General features: G+C 31.3%; 4 protein-coding genes and 1 pseudogene across 4 annotated transcripts; 2 read left to right on the top strand and 3 right to left on the bottom strand.

The window, feature by feature from the left end:
* The first annotated feature begins 296 nt into the window (after nucleotides 1-296).
* On the top strand, nucleotides 297-2,590 carry LOC129314987 (cytochrome P450 71D10-like; annotated as a pseudogene).
* A 4,045-nt stretch (nucleotides 2,591-6,635) lies between these two features.
* On the top strand, nucleotides 6,636-8,682 carry LOC129315879 (cytochrome P450 71D10-like). Its single transcript, XM_054960011.1, has 2 exons — nucleotides 6,636-7,863; nucleotides 7,964-8,682. The coding sequence occupies exons 1-2, from the start codon at nucleotides 6,985-6,987 to the stop codon at nucleotides 8,573-8,575; spliced, it is 1,491 nt and encodes a 496-aa protein (XP_054815986.1). The 5' UTR covers nucleotides 6,636-6,984; the 3' UTR covers nucleotides 8,576-8,682.
* A 2,515-nt stretch (nucleotides 8,683-11,197) lies between these two features.
* LOC129316369 (cytochrome P450 71D10-like) lies at nucleotides 11,198-11,749 on the bottom strand. Its single transcript, XM_054960757.1, has one exon. The coding sequence runs from the start codon at nucleotides 11,707-11,709 to the stop codon at nucleotides 11,287-11,289; it is 423 nt and encodes a 140-aa protein (XP_054816732.1). The 5' UTR covers nucleotides 11,710-11,749; the 3' UTR covers nucleotides 11,198-11,286.
* On the bottom strand, nucleotides 11,321-12,981 carry LOC129316368 (premnaspirodiene oxygenase-like). The gene is made up of 3 exons (XM_054960756.1): nucleotides 12,052-12,981; nucleotides 11,872-11,973; nucleotides 11,321-11,801 (listed from the first exon to the last, which is right to left on the bottom strand). Exons 1-3 carry the CDS (start codon nucleotides 12,928-12,930, stop codon nucleotides 11,745-11,747), a joined length of 1,038 nt encoding a protein of 345 aa, XP_054816731.1. The 5' UTR covers nucleotides 12,931-12,981; the 3' UTR covers nucleotides 11,321-11,744.
* An 8,945-nt stretch (nucleotides 12,982-21,926) lies between these two features.
* On the bottom strand, nucleotides 21,927-23,905 carry LOC129316089 (cytochrome P450 71D10-like). The gene is made up of 2 exons (XM_054960347.1): nucleotides 22,950-23,905; nucleotides 21,927-22,859 (listed from the first exon to the last, which is right to left on the bottom strand). The coding sequence occupies exons 1-2, from the start codon at nucleotides 23,832-23,834 to the stop codon at nucleotides 22,245-22,247; spliced, it is 1,500 nt and encodes a 499-aa protein (XP_054816322.1). The 5' UTR covers nucleotides 23,835-23,905; the 3' UTR covers nucleotides 21,927-22,244.
* Nucleotides 23,906-26,802: the final 2,897 nt, after the last annotated feature.

Genomic DNA, 26,802 nt, shown 5'->3' with positions numbered 1-26,802 from the left:
GTAAAGTTTTTTAAAAAATAAAAAATATATATATTATAAAAAATAACACAACGAGTAAAAATATTATGAAAAAAACCCTTTACCTAGAAGATTTAAATCCGTCCCCACATTACTATTAAATATCTTACGATAGGTTCAATCCCAAATTTCTCGTCTTCGTCTTGTGGAATTGTCAAAGAAAATGACGGTATTGACTATTGAGTCTTCGCCTCCCTCCCTCTCCCCTAGATAGTTTGGGTAGAGTTGTTGGACATTTGTTCTATCCCCTTGCATATAAATCATTCTACCCTGAACAACTTAACATCGCAGTTCTGTAACCATGGAGAATATTCTCCACATCTTCCTCTACTTCATCTTGTTCTGCTTCCTTCTTCTGATATACAAGAGATCCAATTTTATGAAATCAAGCAAAACCCTTCCCTTACCTCCAGGACCATGGAAGTTGCCCCTTATAGGGAACATCCATCAAATTGTTGGGTCACTGCCCCATCACTCCTTGAGACACTTGTCCAACAAGTATGGACCCTTGATGCATCATCAGCTTGGCAGACATCCAATGTCATTGTCTCTTCCTCAGAAATTGCCAAACAGATCTTCAAAACACATGGCCTTGTCTTCTCCAACAGACCTGACATTCTTGCTGCCAGGATCATCTCTTACAATAACATAGATATTGGATTTGCTCGACAGATCGGAAACCATTGGAGGAACCTGCGAAAAATATGTACTTCAGAGCTTTTAACTGCAAAGCGTGTTAGATCCTTCAGGTTCATAAGGGAAGACGAGGTATCTGCACTTGTCAAAGACGTCTTGTCTAATTCAGGGTCTGTCATAAATCTGAGTGAGAAAATTTTCTCAACCACATCTTCTATAGTTGCAAGATCAGCCTTGGTAGGAAGTCTGAAAATGGAGATCACGAAGCTTTCTTATCTACACTGGACGATGTAACGAAGATGCTGGGAGGTTTTTCAATTGCCGATCTCTTTCCTTCGATAGAAGTGCTTCAAAGGATTACAGGAATGAAAGCTAGGCTTGAAAGGGTCCACAAATTGAATGATCAAGTATTAGAAAACATCATCAGGTCTCACAAAGAAAGAAAAGCCGGAAGTAATGATCAGAGGAATGAAGAGAATCTCCTTGATGTTCTTCTGAAGATTCAGCTGGGAAAAGATCTAGAATTTTCCTTGACTCATGACCACGTCAAAGCCGTCATTGTGGTGAGGAACATATACAGTAAAAGTTTACTCTTACGTACGTTGTACAGTAACCACCTATTACAGACATTAATTCTTATGATAAGCTCCTATATATGTAACCTATTTTCAGGATATGTTCATTGGTGGATCAGAGACAACATCAACTGCTCTAGAGTGGGCTATGGCTGAATTGATTAAAAACCCATCTGTGATGGAGAAGGCTCAAGCTGAGGTGAGATGGGTATACAAGGGAAAAGAATTTGTGGATGAAAGTGAGATTCACCAATTGAAGTCCTTGAACTCTGTTGTGAAAGAAACCTTAAGGCTACACCCACCTGGTGTGTTTCTACTTCCAAGAGAGAGCAATGAGAGATGTGTGATCAATGGATATGAAATACCTGAAAAGACTAGAATAATGGTCAATGCTTGGGCAATAGGACGAGATCCAAAGTTTTGGAATGATGCTGAGACGTTCAAGCCAGAACGATTTTTGGATAATCCAATTGATTTCAGAGGAGCAAACATGGACTATTTACCATTCGGTGCTGGAAGGAGAATGTGTCCTGGAATTAACTTTGCTGTAGCCAGCATTGAGCTTCCACTTGCAAATTTGGTTTATCATTTTGATTGGAAACTGCCGAATGGAATCACTCATGAAGAATTTAACATGACTGAGAAGTTTTCTTCAAGTGTGAGAAGATATGAGAATCTCTGTCTAATACCATTAAGTTATCAACCAACCTAGTTCTGTAATTGCGTCAATGTTATGTTATGTCATTTTATTTTGCCTTTTGGTCTTTGATGTTGGGGATGCTAAGATGGATAGGTGCGTGAAATTGGTTGTTGAGATCTCGAACTTATTAATTATTTTCCCAGTTAAAAATGAACCTCTAAGGATGCAATACTTAATTAAGTGGACAACAGTGGCATGGTCTTGTCTTAACTGAATACATCTTTTATAGGCCACCGCATGTTTTTACTCCAAAATCATGATATGTTGTTTTCGAATCACTCTGCATATTGTTTATTTTAGTGGTGGGTGCTATGTTCGACTATACCTACATTTTATTAGTCCTCATTCTGGTGCTCAGACAGTTGATAGTCAAATTCTTTGCAAAGCAAAAGGTAATGCAATGCGTTTTCCTATGAAAGAATGTTCTATAATGGGTTGCCTTGATCTTATGCCAGGGTTCTTCTTTGAAAGTGATCCCAAATCTGTTACACATTATGCCGTGTATTTTTATCAACTTTTGTCTAACTTGAGATTCTCACGACTTACTGGAGTTATCAAGATTTTGTTACCATGGGGTCATTTGAATGACAATATTCTCTGGCTCTATCTTCCTTAGAAAATGGAAGGCTAGCTTTAATGTTTTTGAACCCAAGGAATACCCTCTTGTTTTTGTCATCACCAAGCAATATAAAATGACAAAAGGTTTTCATACCGTTTGGGATCATTTTTATCTCAATATTGCAATTGATTGTATCATTTTGACTATTACTGCCATCGTGACCTTTGAAATCATGATTGAGCTAACTTGTTTTGAGGTTGCCTTGTGTCAAAATAATATCTTAGACGCTTTGCACCTAAAGGGTATTGTTGTAATTACGGATACACTACACCTTGGTATCATATTATTTTCACTTATTGCAATGGAGGGGAGGGGTAAAATTTGTCATATCTTGACCAATATGCCTTCCATAATAAGTTAAAAAAAATGCAAATACACTTCTATAATATCTCAATGCTAGTAAGATGAGAGCAAAATTGTTTATATATAATTATTTTTCTTTTCTTTTTTTCCTGAACCAAACAAAGTAACATTAAACCCTTTTCTCCCCTTCATTAAAATCTCTCCCCTTAAACCTAACACACCAAAGGCTATCTCATTTTAGTATCTTGAAATGGTCTTAATCCATCTTTTTATGCAGTTTTAAATTCTTTTTAAGTTAATTTTTCAAGCCTGGTTCTTGAGAACAAGGTCTAATTTTGATGGGGGAGGGGATGCCCTCAAGGTCCATTTTGATGGGGGAGGGTATGTCATGGACGGGCTTAGGGCTATGCTAAAGGAGTTTGAGGTTTGAGGTACATAGCAAGAGATACAAGCAAATACAATGCACGAGATCCGGTAATATATACATATACATATACATATTGTCGGCCACATGGCTTCGGATTGGAACAAACTTGACTAACAAAAACTGTGTTTGTAGGATTGGGTTCTTTTTTGGCTAAAAATACATGACTCTACCACCAATTACGAGACATACACATTTTAAAAGAAATGGATTTATTATACTCTCTCTGTTCAAAACAAATCTCATATAGTTATTTATCTTTAAATTAATCTTACTTTTTAATATTTATCCTTATTTAATAGGGTATTTTATCCTAAAATAAATATAAAATTCAATAGGGATACTTTAAAAAAATAATGATTATACTTTGAAAGGCTAAAATGTCTTAAATTTTTGAACATCCACACCCTCAAAAAATAACTTACATTTTTAAATTGAGGGAGTAAATTACTTGATGGGTATTAATTAAGTATTTTTAATATTATTTTATTTAAAGTTATTAATATAAGAGAGAATCTAATATAAATATAAAAAAATTTATTTAAAGATGGATAAAATTAGAACTTATTCCATTTTCAGATTAAATTAATTATTAACCACATTCTTTATTAGTTGGGTGCTTTAATAAGTATTGGAGTGGTATCATATTAATATAAAGTAACACAACACATCAAATTAATAATACTTGAGGAAATCACATTAGATGCCCCTAATAGACTCAATACAATACATAGAAGTGAAACTAATGGCTGTTGCTTATAAAACTGGACCGACTGATCAAATCAGTGTGAACTAATGACCCGATCGTGTGTTTGTCTAGTTCCCTTTTTTGATGTGAAATTAGCTAACCCAAGATTAATCCGAATGAGCTAGTAATTTATCTAGGTCAGAAAAATGGGAAGAAAAAAAAAAACACACACTACTCTCATCTTATCATTTGTCATCCTTGAGCAATGAACTCTCTTCGAGTTTCAGGCTTGACCTTCGTAAGTCTATGGGTCTTACTTATCTTTGACCTTTAGTAGCTTCTCTCTCTCCCTCCCCACTCCATTTAGGTGTAGCTTCTCTCTCTCCCTTCCTTTAGCATTTTTAGGTTCTCTACGTCCTCCTTCCATCAAGGCTTACATAGAGATGAAATGGCTAAGGATAAGTGCACTACACTACTACTAAAAAGTTTCCAACCATAAGGGAGCACAATAGTTTTATCAATTTTTTTATTGAAATGAGGTGTCAGATACTTCACTTCTTCAGTTCATCCCATCACACTATACACATTTTCTAGCTGTAACCACTTTCTACACATATTTCAATTTTTTATTAATTGAAATTATATATTTAGTTATTTACATGTATTTTTATTACGTTTTAACCTATAAATTTTTTATTATTTCTTTTTTAATTCTATGTTTATATCCTATTATTATTTTTCTCACTTTAATTTTATTATCATGCAAATTTTTTTTATTATTAAAATTACTGTTGTATGTTATTTGAGATATTAAATCTTGAATATAAATGAATGTATTGAGTATTAGTAAATTTTTAATTAAATTATTTTATTTTATTATGATTGATTTAATTTTAATTTGACTTCAATTGAATCTTGATTTTAACTCCTAATTTCAATGGATTCAATGACCAATTTAATTTTCAGTGCATTGCTAATGGCTAATAACAATAAGATGTGATAGGAAATCAATATTTCATGACATACACATGAACAAGCTTTTGGGCCTGTCTTTTTACTTTAAACAGGCCCACACATCATCATCCTTCCCGGCCCCTCATGCACAACCAATCGGTCTACGGAAATACCCAATAAACAAGCCCACATGGGCAGATTTTTTCCATCTTACACGTGGTTTCGTTTTGTTTTTGTCTTTTTATTTTACACTTTCTCGATCCCAATTTATAAGATATTTTTTAAAAAAATTTAATATTTTAAAATATAAAATACTTTAATAATAACAAGTATTTGTTAATATAGCCCTACATATTATATTGTCTCTCTTTAATATTCTTTTATAAATGAAGTATTAATTGAAGGGCATTCTTAAAAGTTTATATTTTTATTTTAAAATAAAATAAAATGTATTTAATTAATTATATTGATATGTGTGATTTTATATGAAAGTATCTTGTAAATTGGAATAGAGGGAGTATTTATGAGCTATGGGTTCATTTTTAATGGTTTATTATACTTCCTCCTATTTGTTATATACTCTTTCTAAAATACAATATAAGACATTTTTCAAATTTTTTTAATTTAAAATATAAAGTATTTGATAATTTTTATAATTTTATTTTCAATTATATACACCTATTTCATTTATTATTTTTTTTTAAAAAATATACATTAAAATTTCAATTGTGATTATTAAAATATTATAAACGATATTTTAATGAAGGTATAGTTAAAAAAATATAATTTTTTTTTTTAAAAGACAAAGGTTTCAACTAAATTTTTTAAAACTGTAAAATAGTTACCACTCGTCAAAGCCTTATATTGTAATCTCCCAAGATTCTTGTACACAGATTAAAAAAAAAATCAAGTATACATTCTTGTAAAATATATTTATGTATAAATAAGTTTTATAAAATTTAAAAATTATATTTAAACTTTTTAAAATCAGTTTGATTTGGACATTATTATGAAAATAATAATGTTTTAATTAAAAATATATTATATCAATGAAGTAATTATTTACAGTTATTAGATATGCCAGATGCCTCTCACACGATACCTCGGGTACAGACATGAATGACGTGAATTAAGTAAATTCTATTTTTTTAATCTGATTTAAAAGTGACTTACTTTTTCATTTTTATCCTTATTCACAATTAATAGTGCTCACAATTTTTTATACATATAATTGCACAGCTTTCGTTAACCAACGCATGGTTTGCTTTTGGGCCTTGGAGCCCACATGGCATCCCATATGAGATCAAACCCAAGTGGCATAGGGAGAGTGTACGACTTTGTGTAACGATGTGTGTGAGTGGGTTATCCTACCCTGTGAGAAAGAATTAGGTTAGGAGTGATTTAAAAAAAAAATTAACACATTAACACATGAAAAAAAATTAAAAGATATTTCCTTAAAATACAAAACACTACCAATAATAACTCATTAAAAAAAAATATCCTAGACGTGAAACGGGACGGAATAGTAATTAAGAAAATATCTCACGTGTCAAGCATTTTAGCTTTAAATGATGAACTTGGTATTACGCTATTACCAGAGGCTTTATCCGTTAATTAATAATTTAATATGATGAAATCAATTATGTAAACCACTCACATGCCCATCAACTGATATTTGCCGGCATCATTAAAGCAAGTTTGACTACGCAAAGTTACGCACTTTCTTCAATTCCTTCACATCTTTCCACTTTTTTCAGGTTTCCAGAACTTATCGCCGAAAATCTCTTCCTCCTCTTCTTTTTCTTTCAATTTTCTTGCTCTTCCAGTACTTTCTGGCTCTCTTCATCAATCCCTGTTGAAGCTCTTGCCTTGTTCTTCTTGATGAAAATATTCAACTGGTGGAACCAGTTCTGACGCCTGAGAAGAACAACCAGTGCGATGATCTGGTTCTAGAATGCTCAATTATAGTTCGTGTCCCATGAGGTAATATAATGATGAGTGACTTCTAATTTTTTGACACATGTATGTCATGCGGCATTGATTGGATGCTTCACTTTTAGCAACCATATGGAGATTCACATCTTCTTCTTCACCTTTTCGTGCTTCCTCCTTCTGATATACAAGCTATCAAATCCCAGGAAATCCAACAAAGGGCTAACCTTACCTCCAGGGCCATGGAAGTTACCTCTTATAGGGAACATCCATCAAATTGTAGGGTCACTACCTCATCACTCCTTTAGAAATTTGGCAAACAAGTACGGACCCTTGATGCACCTTCAGCTTGGACAGACATCCAGTGTCATTGTCTCTTCCTCAGAAATTGCCAAACAGATCTTCACAACACATGACCTAGTCTTCTCCAACAGACCTGATGTTTTTGCAGCCAAGATCATCTCTTACAATAACATAGGTATTGGCTTTTCTCCATACGGAAACCATTGGAGGCAGCTTCGTAAAATATGTACTTTGGAACTTTTGACGCCGAAGCGTGTTAGGTCCTTTAGATACATAAGGGAAGAGGAAGTATCTGCCCTCATCAAAGATATTTGCTCTAATGAAGGGTCACTCATAAATCTGAGTGAGAAAGTTTTTGCAACCACGAATTCCATAATCTCAAGAGCAGCCTTTGGCAAGAAGTCAAGAGATCAAGAAGCTTTCATAGATAGTCTAAAGGATACCATGAAGTTGATAGGAGGTTTCTCAGTTGTGGATCTGTTTCCTTCTATCAAAGCGCTTCAAGTGATTACAGGTATGAAAGCTAAACTTGAAAGGATCCATAGATTGAATGATGAAATCATCGAAAACATCATCAGGGATCACAAAGAAAGAAAAGCCAGAAACAATGAAAGTAACGAAGAGAATCTGCTGCATGTTCTTCTAAAGATTCAGCAGGGGAAAGATCTAGAACTTCCCTTGACTCATGACCACGTCAAAGTCGTCCTTCTGGTATGAGTAGCATCTCAATTAAGAAATTCATTCATATTGATGAGCATCCAACGTCCTAATTCACAAGGTAAACTAATGCTATCCCATCATATGTTTTCAGGACATGTTCATTGCTGGATCTGAGACATCATCAACTACTCTAGAGTGGGCCATGGCAGAATTAATGAAGAACCCAAAGGTAATGGAGGAGGCTCAAGCTGAGGTCAGAAAGATTTACAAAGAAAAAGGGTATGTGGATGAAAGTGAGATTCATCAATTGAAATACCTAAACTCAATTGTGAAAGAAACCTTAAGGCTTCACCCACCAGGGGTGCTGCTACTTCCACGGGAAAACACACAGGTGTGTGTGATCAATGGATATGAGATACCTAAAAAGACTAAAATCATTGTCAACGGTTGGGCAATAATGAGAGATCCTAAGTTTTGGGATGATGCTGATACCTTCAAGCCAGAGAGGTTTTTGGATAATCCAATCGATTTTAGAGGAATGAATTTTGACTATATACCATTTGGTGCTGGAAGGAGAATGTGTCCTGGAATTAACTTAGCTATGCCTAACATTGAGCTTCCACTGGCCAATTTGCTGTATCATTTTGACTGGAAGCTACCAAATGAAATCACTCATGAAGAGTTTGACATGTCAGAGATGTTTGGTGTTAGTGTAAGGAGAGCAGAGAACCTCTGGCTAGTACCAGTTGTTTATCAATCCTAGTTCTATAAAAGGCCAAAAAGGCCTCTGTGACATGTCGCCTCTTGGTATTTTTAATCCTTTGACTCTGAATGAAGGTACTCAGCGACTTATTTTGCCCTTTTCGTTTACTTCTGGTTGTATGTGAAACTTATATTAAGTGATGGTAAGAAATAAATTAATAAATATAATATCGTTTATTTAGAGTTAGATGAGAAAGCCAAGTGAATGATGCCTGTATTGTCTTTTTCTTCAAGTAAAAATGAGGCGAGTGCATATCTGTTTGGCTAATTTCAGAAAACATCAATATTTCCCTGTTTTCCAGCCAAACAAATCTCAAACTAATGATTTTTATTTTTTCTTTGTAAAAAACGAATGATTTTTATTTTTTCACTAGCTGACTATGCTAATCGCGCGAGCTGCTGAAAGTTCATATGAATCCTTACAAGTTTAATTAAATTTGTTACAAAAAGTGATATTATCTAACATAATGGAAAAAATCATAATTAAGGACACTGAAAGTATTAGTAATAACAATTGAGGACCCTGAAATTTTAAAATTAAATTTAATGATCATGGTCTTTTTTGCAATTTAAAAAGAAATTTACTAAAACACTCCTCTCAACCATTCATTGTCCTTTTCTTCCTTTAACAATTGGGCAAAGGAGCAAAAATACTCATAGAATAATCAGTTAAGGACACTCAATAACTTAAAGTGTGAAAAAGGACATAAATATCCATAACGTTACATAAGTGAATGTAAAAGTGACCAAACCATTAATTTTACTCTAATATCATTAGTTTTCAGTGTTAAATGCTAACTGTACATGTCACATATCAGTCTTTGCTAACGTGGAATAAAAAGAGGCAAAAATACCCATGAAATCATTAGCCAGAAGTATCCAGTAACTTAAAGTGAGAAAAAAAGATAAAAATACCTGTAACATTACTAAAGTTGTGCAAAAATGATCAATTTATCAAATCCTTTAAATGTTAACCGTTTAGTTGATATATAAGCAAAAGTTGATTATTTTTTTATTAATGTAGACAAAAAATTTTTTTAAGTGAATTTCTATAAAGGTTAATCGATCATCATATAAGTATTCATAATGTTTTTTTTTTTGTAGGTTCTATATTGATCATTTGTCAAAATCCATGTCACGTGGTTTTTTTTCCATTGCCATGTATACTACCCCTTCCTCCTTTCCTCTCCACTCATTTTTCTTATCTATAAAATATGATATTCAACACAGTGAGATAGGTTGTACACAATTGAAGATCGAAACTAAGCATACCTCCTACGCCACCCTACCTTAAGAACATTATCATAACTTTAAGTAATTTTTTTTATAATAGGTTCAAAATTTTCAAATAGTTTTTGCCACTATTGTAAAGAAGTGGGCGATTGAATTTGATGTTCGGTCAAAATAATATTTTTTCACATGATATTCATATGATGATCGATTAATCTTTATAGAATTTTACTTGAAAATTTTTTTTGTCCATTTCAGCAAAAAAATTATAAACTTCTACTTAGATGTTAACTTTTAAGAAAATTGATGAGTCGATCACTTTTACATTAAATTTGATAACGTTATGAATATTTTTACTCTTTTTCTTATTTTAGGCTACTGAATAGCTTATGATTTCATAAATATTTTTATCTTTTTTTTAATTTACGTCAATAAAAAGTAACATGTGACATATAAAACTAACATTTAATACCAATAACTAAAGGCGTGAAAGCAAAGTTAATAATTTCATCATTCATGCACCCACTAATATTATAAATATTCAAGCCATTTTCCTTACTATTCGTGACTGATCACTTTACGAACATTGTTATTTTTTACTCTTCACAATATTCCAAAACCTACGAGGCTACCACTCCCTCCTTTTCTCCTCTTCACCGTAAAGGCATCACCGGTCCACCACCACCATCAAAAGAGGGACCCCCCCCCCCCCCCCCCACAGCTTACGTAGTGAGAAAAATTATATATAATATAGATATGGAATTTTAAAGTGTGCATCCCCCCTCTTTCATATTTTGGACCCTATTTTTTAAAATAAATATTAAATTCATTTTAATTATTTTTCTAAACTTAAATTTTTAACTTTTTAATATTAAATTATTTTTAAAATTATTAAATTTTTAAAAAATGAAAATTGCTGCCGCTGCTCCTGCGGCTGATATCCCTCACCAAGTTCGCCACCACGGCGAACGGGAAGCAGCCCTCAACGCCCAGAATCGCCATGTTTCTGTACACATTAGCATACGATGCTTTGTATTCTCCGTTCGGATACCCCACATCACAGGCCTTGTAAAACAGGAAGAAACACAGAGAAGCCCCCACGCATCCGATCGATGTGAGATGGAGACCATTTGTTTGATGATGTTGCAGCTGATGAGTCCGACGACGATAGCGAGAATGAAGAGAGCCACATTACCGAGTTGATGTCGGCTAAGCCAGCGCTATGAGCGTTGAACATAGGAGGGACAGCGATGGTGGAGATTACTGCGAAGAATACTCTCTCAAGAACACCTCGTTTCGTTTCAGATCATCCCATGGCTTTGTTTAGTGACTATCAGGAAGGGGAGGACTGTGGATTTTTCTTTTAAATTACAAAAACACCATCATCCTCAAATTGAAATTAAAAAATAACTATATTATTTGTAAACCCCATATAACCATGACAGAGATACAATCATTTATTCAGGTAATTGAAATTACTAATTAAGGGCTATACTTAAAAGGAACAACATATAGGTCATTTTTCCTTCTCATTGTAGCACCAAAAGACTCTTCCACATCCAATTCTTTAGGCTTCATTCCATTTGAAAGTTTCCAATCAAAATGATAAAGCAAATTGGAAATAAGTAATTCAAGGACAGGTGTAGCAAATGTAATTCCAGGGCATATTCTTCTTCCCGCACCAAATGGGATAAACTTAAAGTTTGAATCTTTGAGATTGTAATCAACTTTGGTATCAAGGAATCTCTCCGGAACAAATTTTTCTGGTTCATTCCAGTATTTGGGATCTCTTCCAATTGCCCAAGCATTAATGATAATCTTAGTTTTTGCAGGTATCTCATATCCATTAATTTCACATCCCTCACTATTCTCCCTTGGAACCAATAATGGTACCGGAGGATGCATCCTCAAGGTTTCTTTGATGGCAGCAGCAACATATTTCAATTGGAAAGTTCTGATTCATCTACGTATCCCTTGCTTCCATAAACTCTTCTAACCTGTGTACACAACAAAAGAAATTCTAAATTAATATTACATCAATCAACACAACTTTATGCATGATTGTACCTCTTCTTGTGCCTTCTTCATTGCCACAGGGTTTCTAAGTAGTTGTGTCATAGTCCACTCTGTCGTCGTTGCTGCTGTTTCAGTTCCACCCACGAAAACATCCTGAAAAGGATTTAAAAGGCATGATTCAATTGTCTCTTTATGTGTATCAAAAGATAATGATTATGCAACATTACTAACCAGAATAACAGCTTTAATGTTGTCAGAAGATAAGGGAATCTCGAGGTCATCGTCATTCTGAATCCTGAGAAGAACATCAACCAGATCTTCAGTCTCACCAGTACCGTTAGTCTTCTTTTCTTTGTGATCGGTCATGATGCTTCCTAAGATCCTATCAATCTCGTGATGGATCCTTATCATTGTAGATTTGATCCCAGTGATCACGCTGAGGAATCCGAGAGAAGGATAGAAATCAATAACATTTAAGCCCGTGGTCAGCCGAATCGCATGCTCAATGGTAGGCAGGATGGCTTCAACGTTCTTGGTCTTTTTACCAAACGCTGCTCTTGCGACTATGGAATTCGTGAGAGGGAAGATTTTCTTACTGAGGTTCATGACAGAACCTTCATACTCATCAATGTCCTTCATCAGTGCTGAAACCTCCTCTTCCCTTATAGCTTTGAAAGTCTGGACCCTCTTGGCAGAAAAAAGCTCCAGAGTGCAAATCTTTCGGAGCTGCCTCCAATAGTTTCCGTAGGAGGAAAAGACAATATCGGAGCTACCGTAGGCAAAGATATCTGTGGCAAGGATTTTGGGTCTATTGGCGAAGATTTGGTCATGCGTCTTCATAACCTCTTTGGCCATTTCTGGAGAAGACACGATGATGTGTGGAAGCTGACCAAGTTGAAGGTGCATCAAGGGTCCATACTTGTTAGCAAGGTCTCTCAGAGATCGAGTAGGAATGGAGCCTGCAAGTTGATGAAGGTTTCCTATGAGAGGTAATCTGGGTGGCCCGGGAGGTAAGTTTTGACTGCGTTTTCTGGAATCTGAAAGCTTGTTGATCGCAAGGATGAAGCACAAGAAGGTGAAGAGGATAGCAAAAGGGCTCTGAATCTCCATGATCAGAAAATGATTGCTGAGATGGTAAGTTTAATTTGCTGTGAGGTTTTTGGCCTTGAGTTGTGTTTTTTTATATAGTACATTGAGCACTTGAGACCAGGGAGTTCCGCAGTTACCATATAATTAATTAATTAATTCCAGGAATGGTGTACTCTTTTCTTTTCTTTACTTAGAGCATTTGGTATCCTAAAAGTGGTATACTCTATTGACTTGTAGTGTTAAACTATTCATATTTAATGACAACTGATGGAGACATTGATTTTTCTAGGTCATTAAAGTTAGAACAAATATATCTGCACACCCTTATAATTTGATTTAATTTTAAATTAGATCCCTATAATTTATTTTATTTTAATTAATCTCTTATAATTTTATTAATTCAATTTTTTAATCCCTCAATATTAAAATTCTTAGATTTTTTCTTTAAAAAATTAACTTTTATATTTTTATTAAATGATTATATAAATTTAGAATTAATTACATAATTTTTATAACTCAAAATTTATATAGTTAGGTTGTCTTCTAAATATTTTTTTACACATATAAAATTTTCATTAAAAAACCAATAAAAATATAAATAGTGTATTAAATCAACTTTTTATTTTAGCTAAAAGTAATAAATTAAATTTTTTATAAGCTCCAATAGTATTTTTATATTGTGAAATTTAATAATTCATTATCAATTTTAACTTTTAAGGTTAACTTGTATAATAGATCAAACTATAAGAGTTTGATTAAAATAAAATAAATTGTAGTGACCTAATTTAAAATTGAATAGAACTATAAGGACTTATAGATTAATTTTTTCTTTAATTTATAATATTATATAATTACCTGTTTATTTTTGAACATGGGATCACTTTGTTCAATAAGTTTGACCAGACATACATTTCTTATATCTTTAATTTTCTCACGCTATTAATATCAATTTACTGTAAAATAACTTATAGATAAAAAAAAAATGGCACGGAGCAGACTAGCATAATACTGCATCCACCTCATTTTATAAGCAGTTTTTTTATAAATTAATATTAATAAATTAAATTAAATACAATTTAAAATTTTAATTCCAAGTACTCTTTCTCATCATATATACTCCATCTGTGCAAAATTATAAAGCATTTTTTGAAAGGTTTAATTTTAAAAAATATAAAATATTTTTTATGTTTTAAAGTATAATCATTGTTTTATTTAAAGTATCATGATTAATAAATCACTTTATATTTATTTTAGAGTAAAATATTCTATTAAATAGAGATAAATATAGAAAGATAATATTAATTTAAAGAGAAGTAACTATTTTATTAATAAGTACAATTCTTAAAAAAATACTTTATTTTTTAATGGAGAGAGTATACCTGTTAGTCATGTCTTAAAAGAAAACTTTGATGCTAAATATCGGTCATTTTACATGATTTTGTGGAGTCTTCTGGAAATACCTTGTGCCCCATTTGAATGAATGCACTTGGGAAATGCAATAAATGGGTTTTCTGGTATTCAGAGTATTTGTATATTGTTTCTAACAGATACTCCCTGACTCTTTTTATTAAAAAATATAAAATATTTTTAATTAAATTATACCTTCAATAAATTATTTGTTGATTATCTTTCAATTAATCATTTTTTCATGTTTGTTCTTATTTAAAAGAGCACTCTTTCCGTTCAAAAATATAAAATATTTTCAATCAAATCACACTCATTTGTAAAGTAATTAATTATTTTTAAACTAATATCATCTTTTTATATTTACCTCAATTTAATAGGTTAGTTCACTTTAAAATAAATATAAATTAATTTATTTATTAAGAGCACGTTAAAAATAAAATACATTATATTAATTACGTCTTGAAATAATAAAAATTAAAAATATCTTATATTGTTTAACATCTAAAATACTATTTTTAAATAAAGAGAGTATCTAAGAAATGATTGAGTGATTTATTTATTAAAAAAAATTCATCATTGTCAAACTTATTTTCGATTCATTTGAATCCTTTTCTGTTATTAAAGTAACTACATATCCTATCTCACACACCTATTGCACGCGAGCACCCAGTTTTATAAAGATATATTTCCTACAATCTTATTCATAAAGCGAGGAAAGAATTACTTTTTTAATTTCATTTATAAATTATATTATTATAATTTTTTTATTTTTTATTAAATATTAATGAGAGAAAATATATTATATATTAAAATATATATATTTAATAGAAATAAAGTTAAAAAATTAAATTTTTTAGATAAAGTTAATAAATTTAAATTTTTTAAATATTAATAAAATATTTAAAAATGACTTATAAATATAATAATAGATTTTGTCAACATGTATTGCTCACTTTTTTCCACCAACGTCCGTCTATTTTGAAAAAAAAACAAAGAAAGAAAGAAAATTGTAGGCGCGTGTTTTTCTGCCAGTCTAATTAAGGAGTCGCGTCTTGACTACGTTGTTTGGAATTTGACTCCATGCAAGTTAATTTGTTTGTGGCTTTTTTCAAGGATTTACTAGATATTATTAGTCAAATAAAGCTGTTCCACGTAATAATTGGTTTAAAATAAGTAAATAAATAACCCGAGATTTTCTCAAAAGATTTCTCCTTATATACTCATTTCAGTCATTCTAGTCCAATTTATAGGATAAATTAGAGAAAATTTTGTTCCTATATATAAATCATATTATTAAATTTTGATAACAAATTTCTCCTTTTATCTCATGAAATGAAGAGAGAAAATATATTGTTAAAATATATATATTTAATAGAGATAAAATTGATAACTTCTTAAACTTTTTGGCAAAATTAATTAGTTTTAATATTTTTTTAATTTTAATAAAACATGCATGTTAAAAATGATTTATAAATAAAATCAGAGAAGTATATATAATTTTTTAAATTGGATTGAAATCAAACATTCAATTGCTGAGTCACTACTTGAATTAATTGAGTTGATTGGTTTCAAATTATCACGGTCATGATTATTCTAGAACATTACTTTTAAGGGAAAAAGATAGTGATAATTATACACCTTGTGAAGGTATTAATGATAATTGAAGGCCTCAAATTATTAAAATGTCATAAAAGTACTATAATGAATCAAGGTTTGAATCCCTTTTAAAAAAAAAGTTTTTATAATTTATTTACCATTACTTATTAAAGCTTCACCCACCTAGGGTGTCGCTACTTCTACAAAAAAACACTGATAGAAATGTGATCAATGGATACGAGAGATGCTTGAAAAGGCTAAAGTTATATTGTTAATGGATGGGCAATACTAAGAGATCCTAATGGGATGATGCTAATAGTACCTTCAAGTTAGAGAGATTTTTGGATAATATCTAATTGATTTTAAAGGAGCAAACTTTAATTATATAGTATTTAGTGCTCTAAGGAGAATTTGTCCTAGAATTAACTTAGCCATACCTAACATTGAACCAAAGTTAAATTTTCTGTATCATTTTGATTGGAAGCTACTAAATGGAATCACTCATGAAAAATTTGACATGTAGATGTTTGGTGTTAGTATGAGAAAAGTCACTAGTGCAGAATTTATCTTTTACATGAAATTTTTAATGTTGGTTAAAAGGCAGTCGCTGTTAAAAGTAGAAGCAATGGTATTTTTGTAATATTTGCAATCATTGTAGGAATTTCAATATCGGTTTAAAATGTAACTGCTGCAGAAAAAACTTTTAACATTGGGTGTAGTTTAATCTGATGTCAAAAAATTTTAAAAATTTAAAATAAAATAAAATTTTTGACTTTCAATAGTGGCGCCCGCTGTTGAAAGCCTACTTTATTAATTACAAATTTTATGATGTTGATTATAAAGCAATGAAAACATATTAAATAATGGTCCTAAAAAAGCACCCGTTGTTGAAAGCCCACTTTATTAATTATAAATCTCGTGTTGATCATAGGCCAATAAAAATATCAAACAATGATCCTGAAAAAGCACGCACATGAATTAAAGGATCCTACATGGATCAAGCTAAAGGTAAGTTAAACTAATACTTTATTAACTAATTCAATTATCAATATTTATTACTGATTCTCAATTACTTATATATATATATATATATATGTTTTTATATAAAGTCAGGCAACTATAAAAAACTAGTTTGTGCAGCGTACATGGGATGAGACACATGCTCAACATCATCATATTGAGGATGACTGAATTTATAAAAGAGGTAACTATATTTTTTAAAAGTAAATTTTATTGTTATTTGAATTAGTTAGTTAATGTTTTAATTATAATTTTATACTTTAATTAGATGTTTGACATTGTGAATTCATTTTTTGAGGAAAAGGTTGACGATATCCTCACATATTAAGTACAATATTTTGTGGATGGTATGAAGATTTAGATAGTTTTTTAGAAAATTGTATAGACCATGTGAGTTTTGTGTAATTTCTATAAAATTTTGTATTAAAATTTGAATTATTTATATATACTGAAACTAGTTGGCTGACAATAAATTATATAGAATATTTTTATTTGTAGGAATTGAGGAAATAAATAGAAACAAAATTAATATTTTTTTAAAAAACTACTTTTAAGATCAGTTATGACTATAATCACTTATGACTAACTGCTTTTAAAAGTTACATACTTTTAACATCCCCTGAAATAATAGCAGTTATAGATCGTTATTCAAAGTATTTTTTATCCATTGTTAAAAGCCTATTCTATCATAGTGAGTAAAGAATCTCAAATTAATCCAAGTGGTTTATCAATCCTAGTTCTATATAACTACCTCAATGATGTGTCACATGTTGTTATCTTATTCCTTTGGCTCTCAATAGAAGTACATTGCAACTTATTTGCTTTTTTTGTTCACTACTTCTAGTTATTGGCAAGACTACTTTTAATTTATGGATGGTAAAAAAAAAAGTAAATAATGTGGTTCATTTAGAGTTTGAGTGAGCCAAGTGAATGATGCCAATCTTTCTTCAAGATTAAGAATTTCTCTGTGGGTCATATCTGTTTGGCCAATTTCAGAGAACATAAATATTTCCCTGGTTAATTTCAAGCCAAACAAATCTCGAATTAATGATTTTTATTTTTCAATAACTATGCTCGCCAAAGCGAGTTGCTGGAATTTCATGAATCCTTACGAGTTAATAGTTTAACAAAAAGGTGATATATATCATCTAAAATAATACTTGGATTAATGCTGTTAGTGATTATTTTACAAAAAAAAAAATAGTATCTAGAAAGTGTGAATATAATTGTATGAATAATTATAAATAAGTAATTTTAACAATAACTATATATTTTTTATTTTCTAGCCACAAAAACTATGACATGGATTTTTGCCCGTGCCTATATCGGACGGGAGGCAATATTAAATTCTTATATTTAGATTTTAATTTTTTAATAAGAAAAATATACCACTGGAATCATTTAATAATAAAGAAGGAACATACAAATCTGAAGTATCATTACAACTTGTTTGAAAATAAAATTTTGGGGGAAAAGACCTAATTACCCTTATAGTGTTTTGTAAGTATATAAATAACAATACATTCAACTATTAAAAAGTTATGTAATTAATAAGTGAACATTCATTCATGAACAATTACAAAAATTGACAGACTTGGTTTAATTTTACAAGTTTTGCTTTAATACAAATAACAAAGCATTTCACTATTAACAAGATACCATTCGGCTGTAAACAATAAACCATGTCTATAAATTTTTGTAACTTGTTTATGGATGAATATGCGCTGTTAATTATGTATCATAACTTACGAATAGTCAAATGCTTTGTTGACGGAGCAAGACTTATGAAACACTACGGGGATAATTAGGTCTTTTTATTCCCCAAAATCTTCTTTTTATATGTGTGAGGGGTGCAAAGATATTTGGAATTTTTAATGTTTTTCTTAGATATTAAAATGCTAGAGGGTCTTTAGATGATAGTTTCCCTTTATAATATATCCTTGATACAAAATAAATGACAAAATTCGAAAACATGTCTCTTGATGCTCATCTCTTTAACTGGGAGCATATCCTTATAATTTACCATAGAGGGGCAGATATACACACAACTTGATGAAAATAGTCTTAATGGCCAAGAATCATTTGCTTCAGCGGCAGTAACCTCTATTTTATAAAAAGGGTTCTAAGTTTTACTCCCTGTAAGTCCTAAAATACATGCCCAAAAAATGGGTGGTGAAGTTAAAAATCAATTAGGATAGATAGGTGTGTGTAGGGTTTAATTACGGGGTTGTGTGTTATGTGCTGAACGAATGAATGATGCATGCATGTGCCCCCTATGGAGATATGTTTAGGTGCTGGTCGTCTGGTAAGTAATTTGGAACGTCTAGATTTTTACTAATTTTATTTTATATTTATTAAAATATAAAATACAAAATTTTAATCAATATACTTTATCATTAATGTAAACAATATGTATTTGATATGGATAGTCTAATTTAATATTATTTCTTTAAAATTTTTTATAAAGTAACTATCTAGATGTACTTTATATTTAGTCTGTTCAGAGTATATTTAAATATTTAATTTATAAAAATTTATAAAAATTAATATTAAATTAAATCATTTAGATCAAATATGCATTATATAGATCAATAATAAAATAAATTTATTAAAATTTTATAATTTTTTATGGTAAATATAAAATAAAATCTATAAATCTGGATTGATGTTTTGCTCATCACTCAATAAGCACCAAAACTGAACCCCAACAGAGATAGGGTCAAATAGGATAATAAAAAAAAAACCTTAATGATCTTTTGCAATGAATGAAAAACTAGACAGAATTGATCGATTCAACCAATGACCATGAACTGGCCAGTTGGTTAATCTAGTATATGACCTAACTCGAGGTAGTGTTAACCCAAACCAACTCAATCAATCCAAGGGTGACCTAATCAACTTAGCTGTAACTTAGTGGTGACCTGGTCAACTCAATTAGTTTATTTGAGCAAAATTATTTAACTTTTTATTGGAATTTTATCAAAGATACTGAAAATTGAATTAGTCAATAAACTAGTCAAAACAATATAGCAAGAGTTAATAGGTCAATTAAAGGTTAACTCAGAGTCATACTAGTATTAATTAAAATAATATAATATAATTTATATACATAAAAATATTTATATTTGAATATGAAAAAAATGGATATTTAAATAAAAAATAATTAGTTCTGGTCAAATAACCCAACAAAAATTCAATAGAGTGAAAAATCTTATACATGTAAGACAATCTCCATAAAAATTCAACAAACTTAGTAAAATATATATTTAATGCTAATCCATAAATATTCCAACAATATGCTCTTTCCATTGCTACTTACTGTTCGATTTCTATGAACCTGCACCGGAATAATGTTATAGATCCTGAGGATGGCTTTTGGTTATTATTGTCCCACCTCGTTGAAGCGATTCTTGAATTGAATGGAAACCATTATAGAGAAGCTTGTTACCAAGGAGCCATTAAGGATATCAAAAAAAGTCATTTTTGCAATCACATCCCGGGCACAGCCAACCCTCACCATCAGGTGGAACTGTGTGCACAAAATGTCTGCCACAAAAAAATTCAAGTCAGCAACACAGATTTAGAGATCAAGTATAGAGTATAGACTACAATCCTGGAGAATTGATTTTCCATTTAGGAACCAAATATAAAGGATCATAGAGTTGATAATATATCAGAAAGGGAATGGGAAAGACAGCTAGACAACAAACCAAATAATCCCAAGCATGTGAAACTTAAAATTTTGAAAATAAACCCAAGAATGAAACTCCAAAGTCCAATACCACAGCCAAAGAAATCCAATCCAAACCAAACAACATGAAAACTATGGCTCTTGAATGGTAAATACTCAACATAAGTAAATTGAATCAGAATGTAACATAATGCTTTATGAAACAGAATGTAAATTGAAACCCAATGCATCTTTGAATCGTGAAATAGAATGGCACTCAACATGAGTAAATTCTCAGGTAAAGGTAGACTATGTGCTGAAAGATTAGAACTTGCTGAGAAGCTAAAAGAGATGCATTGTGAAAGTTGGAATTGGCTTTGGAGAGGAAAGCAGAGGACGGATCTTGGCAGATCTACATCGTTAAATTGAAGTTCATAATTTAGATTTGATAACACAAATTTCATTTAAACATTCAGATTTACAATAGAGTAGTGGAGAGAAACCTCATCCAAAAAGTCACATGACAATATTCAAAAAGCAAAAAAAATAAACTCGTTTGCTCTCTGTCCATCGCACATTCGCAGGTCAATTCTGTCACTGATACACTTCCCAAACCCAATTACCACCACAGAAAATAGGCCCACACTGTAGCAACTGAACTTGGAGTCTCATTCATTGTGAGAGAGAGACTCAGCAAGAGTCAATGATAGCGGATGAACTTCACACCAGGAAAAGTTTTTAAATTTTAAATTTTTATCGCGCTGGGGAAAAACGAGCACAAAGAAACCTGCACTGAGGGAGAATCAACACTCCGGTGCCGAAGTCGTCGCAGGAGCCAACCGTTTCCGCGCACATGCTTCGTAGACGCAGCTTGAAACGTCACAGCCATGTGCGAAGTCACCGGTGACAGCGGAGAAAGAGGAGGAGCCGTGTGCGAGAGAGGTCGAGGTGACGAGGTCCAGGAAGAGGAGGGCATTTCAGTCTTTTAACACTCCAAGATATTGACACGAAAGGACCTTTGGCTTGCGTTAATTTGAGGGAATTTTGAGCAATTAATGTCACGGTGAAGTATTTTCTGACAATTTTCCCTTAAATATCTGGCATAGCAACTTTAACATAATATATACATAAATAATTTAAATAACATATTCATATTAATATTTTATCTTGTTATAGTACATTAAAATTTTGCATTTATTTACTATACATATTTCTTTTCTATATATATTTGGTTGCAGACTTGATTTTGCACTATAGATCAATACAAGTGGACTCCGAAAATACATAGTCAAGCTTTCTAAAATAATAACTAAAAATATCATCATAATTAAAGAGAAATGTAAATTAACGAACCTTTTATAACATTATCCAACACAACATAGTATCCCCCAAACAAACAAAGCAAACCTGCATGGTACAACTTCCTAGAGTACGAACCCTGATCTGGGTGCACTCAATTAGTTGTTCATCATTATTGTTAAAGAAAATAGCTACTAGAATTACCCAAAAAAAAAGAGAAGAAAATAGCTACTAGGAGGCCACAGAGCGTCAACTATATAATATTGCTTTACACGTCTGGGTAACTGGAAGTGCATGTATGTGAGTGCTGTGTGATTATTATTCTACTCATTAGGTAATAAACCTAAGGGCGCCTATATGCCATGGGAACTAAACATAGGTCATTCTTCCTTTTCACCACAGCGCCAAAGCTCTCAGACATGTCTAATTCTTCATGCTTTTCTCCATTAGGAAGTTTCCAATCAAAATGATAAAGCAAATTGGAAATTATCAGTTCTAAAATTGGCGTAGCAAATGACACTCCAGGGCATATCCTTCTTCCACCACCAAATGGAATCAATTCAAAATTGGTGCTTTTGTAATCAACTGTGTTGTTAATAAACCTCTCTGGTTGAAACTTCTCAGGTTCGTTCCAATAATCAGGATGTCTATTAATGGCCCAAGCATTGACGTTCACAACAGTTTTTGCTGGTATATCGTACCCATTGATTCGACATGCCTCACTGTTTTCTCTTGGTCCCAATAAAGATACAGGTGGGTGTAATCTTAAAGTTTCTCGAATGACTGAGTCAACATATTTTAACCGATGAAGTTCTGATTGATCCACGTATCCTTTGTTTCCATAGATCCTTCTCACTTCTTCTTGTGCCTTCTTCATCACTTCTGGGCTTCTTATCATTTCTGCCATTGCCCACTCTGTTGTTGTTGCTGTAGTTTCAGTCCCACCAATGAACATGTCCTGAAAATGTATCAGTGTCATGGTTAATAATATCGTACTATAGTTATGGTAAAACATGTAGAGTTGATGAATGTAAAACCTTAGACTGACCTGGAGGATAGCTTTGATGTTGTCGAAAGTTAAGGGAATTTCAAGATCATGCTCTTTCTGAATCCTGAGAAGAACATCAACCAGATCCTCTTCTGCTTCTCCGTCCTGCTTATGGCCATCTTTCTTTTCTAAGTGATCGTTGATGATGTTGCTGAGCATCCTATCAAGATCTCTGTGTGCCTTGTCAGCTTTAGCTCTCGTACCATTGATCACACGAAGGAATTCAAGTGAAGGATAGAGATCACAGATTGATAAGCCACTCACAAGCTCGACTGTGTACATCATTCCCGCAAGAGCACCTTCTACGTTACCAGTCTTTCGACCAAAGGCTGCTCGAGCAATTATGGAATTCGTGAGTGGATAGAGTTTCTGAGTGAGATTCATTACAGAACCAAGTTCATGTTCAGAAACATGCTTCACAAACGCAGAAACCTCCTCCTCCCTTATTTTTCTGAATGTCTGGACTCTTTTCACGGACAAAAGCTCCAAAGTACAAATCTTTCGGAGTTGCCTCCAATAGTTTCCATAAGGAGAGAAGGCTATGTCTGTGCTGTTATAACACAAGGCTTCACCAGAAAAGATTTTGGGTCTGTTGGAGAAGATGATGTCGTGGGTTTTCATGATCTCTTTGGCTAGGTCTGGTGAAGAGATTATGACGTGGGACATCTGTCCGAGCTGAAGATGCATTATGGGTCCATACTTGTTAGCGAGGTCTCTAAGAGATCGATGTGGCAAGGACCCAATCTGGTGAAGGTTTCCTATAAGTGGTAGTTTCCTTGGTCCTGGTGGTAGGTTTTTGGGATATTTCACGGAAATAAGTTTGCGTATGAAGACGACGAAGCAAAGGAAGGTGAAGAGGATGGAGTGTGGGATCTGGATCTCCATGATGATCTATGGGTATGGAAATGGTGCAGCTGTGTGGTGTGCGCGGGGAAGAAGATGAAGTGGCGAGGCTTTATATAATGGATGTCGGTAATGCAGATTAAAGAGTAACAAGTTCTCTTTGCACCAAAAAAAAAAAACAGAGAGGGAGCGTAAATAGTCCTCTGTTCTGTTATGACGATGTTATCAATCAAATAAATAAGAAAACTAATTGTCATATCAGCATCACTGACACTCTGGTTTATAGATTATTCTCAATGATTTGATATTGCAAAGAAAAGATTGCCAAAAGTCAAAGACGCCGTTTGATATTCTGAATGAGGTTAAGAAAAATATTTTATTAAATCATCTTAGTCAAATTTTGAGGACACAGTGGAGAAATTGTTTTAGAAAAACTATTTTATTTCACAGATAATTAATATAATAATATTGATGCATCAAGTACGTGATCATTACAGAGGTAACTAAATGTTGAATAATTGTTATTTTATTCAACATTTATTATTCTCTCCATTAAAAAATATAAAATATTTTTAATAAAATTTATTTTTATTAAATATCCTATAATTTAAAATAACTTTATTTTTTTATATTTATTTCTATTAAATATTATATAATAAATATAAATTTATTTATCAATAGGGACATTTAAAAAAAATAATAATTACGCTTTGAAAAATTAAAAAAAATTTATTTTTTTTAACAATGTTTATATTTTTTTAACAGAGAGGGTATAATTTAAGTGATAATTAGAAAAGAAGATATAAAATGTTTTATTATTAATTTAATAACAAGAATTTATTAATAAATAATACTCCCTCCATTAAAAATGTAAGACATTTTTAACCGAATCTCACCCTTAATAAAGTAGTTTTTTGCTTTCAAACTAACTCTATCTTTTTATATTTATCTCTATTAAACACCCTACAATAAATATAAAGGTAGTATTCATAGGGATTTTTTTAAAAAAAGCAATAATTATATCTTGAAAGACTAAGCCTTCTATTTTTGAACATTTAACTTCTCAAAAAATACTTTACATTTTTTAAGGAAAAAATATATATATATATAATTAATATATATTGATTTAATTAAAAACAAATATCTTTAACATATATATCAATATATGATTAAGTATATACATTTTTTTATTTAAAATCATATGGCAGGCGTTAGGATCAAATTGACAGCTTTAAGAGAATCACAACGAATCCTAATGTTACTAAAAACTTGATTTTCATTTTTGCAAGTGGCAAGCCGAAATTGTAAATATTCAATACTTTAAAATTGTAAATATTCAATACTTTTTACAACTCAAATTAATCTGTTTATAGTCAATTAAACGGATTTAAGGTCACATTTGGTTCATAGAGAAAGAAGTAATGGAAATGGTTGGAATGATAAAGAATAGAAAAAAATAAAAAAAATCGTGAATATAAATTTATTTGATAGAATATTTAAGTATATGTGAATGGAGTTTATATATTACTTGTTTAAATATAAAGTAAAATATAAAAATCATAATACCCTTACCATATGGCAGCAGCAACAACCTTTTTTTCCTGTCTTTATGCATTTGCTTTTTTTATCTTCTTTTAAAATTTTTCACATAGGTTTATGTGTGTGTGTGTGTATAATAATAATATACACGCACACATATACTAACATTTCTTCAAAAAACTTAAATTATTTTAAATTTAAATTTTACTTTATAAGAAACAAAAATTAAGAAATATAAATACCATACACGTAGCAGTGTGTTACGTTCTTCTAGTGAGTTCGGTGAAGATTTTGTGGGTGAATGAATGAATACACGGCAAAAATGAAAAAAAAAAAATTGAGGAAAATAGGCATGGATATGCATTGGCGGAACCACGTTATCCTTAAGGGAGTCAATCTCTCAATGCTGTAAGGATCCTTCAGGTTTAGACTCATTGTTTTTTTAGATATAATTCACAACCCGACAGCTTTTGCCTTCTGTATAATCTATACAATATATGTGAGTTTGCTTATTGTCTAACCCCTTTCTCCCAGACCAAAAAAGGATATGGATCTACCATGTCGGTAAGGTTTTTAATATGTCAAATATATGGTTTTTCTATATTATTTATTTTGTAGTTTTTCTCATATTATTTATATTTTTTATGGTTAATATTATAGATATATCACTTCACTTTTAAAATTTTTCTAAATTCATATTATATAATTATATGTAACTTTTTAAAAAAAATTATAAACTTACATAAACAATTAATTATTATAAACATTAAAAATAAATAAAAATATGGATGATCACATATTAATGTTAAAAATTTGGCCCCCTTAACATTCACACTGGTTCTACTGTTGTGGATATGAAAAGTTTATAAGGATATTTTGGTAAAAACATATTAGACTTAAGGTGAGTGATATAATTTCTCTCATTTTTGAAAAACACACCCACTTCTCAAAATATATTAATCCCCGTTCTTGAGAAAGGTTATTCCATATCTTTTTAAAGCAACCAAATATAAAGTAGTAATGAAGATATGACCATCATTCCATAGCCCAAGATTCTAGCTAGTAACCAAATATGACCTAAGGGTAACGTAAAAGTCAACTTTTACATGTAGTCACGTACTGAATTTCAGGACACGTGTATAATAAAGAAAACATTGTTGTGAGCCGAGTTATGTGAATCGCAAAATTTTAAAGAAAAATGGACAGTTAGGTTACCAATGAATAAATTAATGATAATTAGATATTTGATAAAATTTTTTACAAAATAAATTATAAATATTAATTTAAACAGTTATAAATAAAAATTTTCGTTATAATATAAAAGTTACATTTGATATTACTTGTTTGTAATTGAAACTCCTGACTTTGTATCAATTTTAAATCAATATATTTAACTTATTTTTTAAAAAAATTTGTTGAGACCTAACTGTCATTAATTTATTTCTTTAGTATTTAACTGTCATTCTCCCAA

The sequence above is a fragment of the Prosopis cineraria genome, unplaced genomic scaffold (assembly GCF_029017545.1).
Source record: "Prosopis cineraria cultivar Desert tree isolate PC_DT_omini unplaced genomic scaffold, ASM2901754v1 PC7, whole genome shotgun sequence".
NCBI lineage: Eukaryota > Viridiplantae > Streptophyta > Magnoliopsida > Fabales > Fabaceae > Prosopis > Prosopis cineraria.
This window is presented reverse-complemented; position numbering and strand designations above follow the sequence as displayed.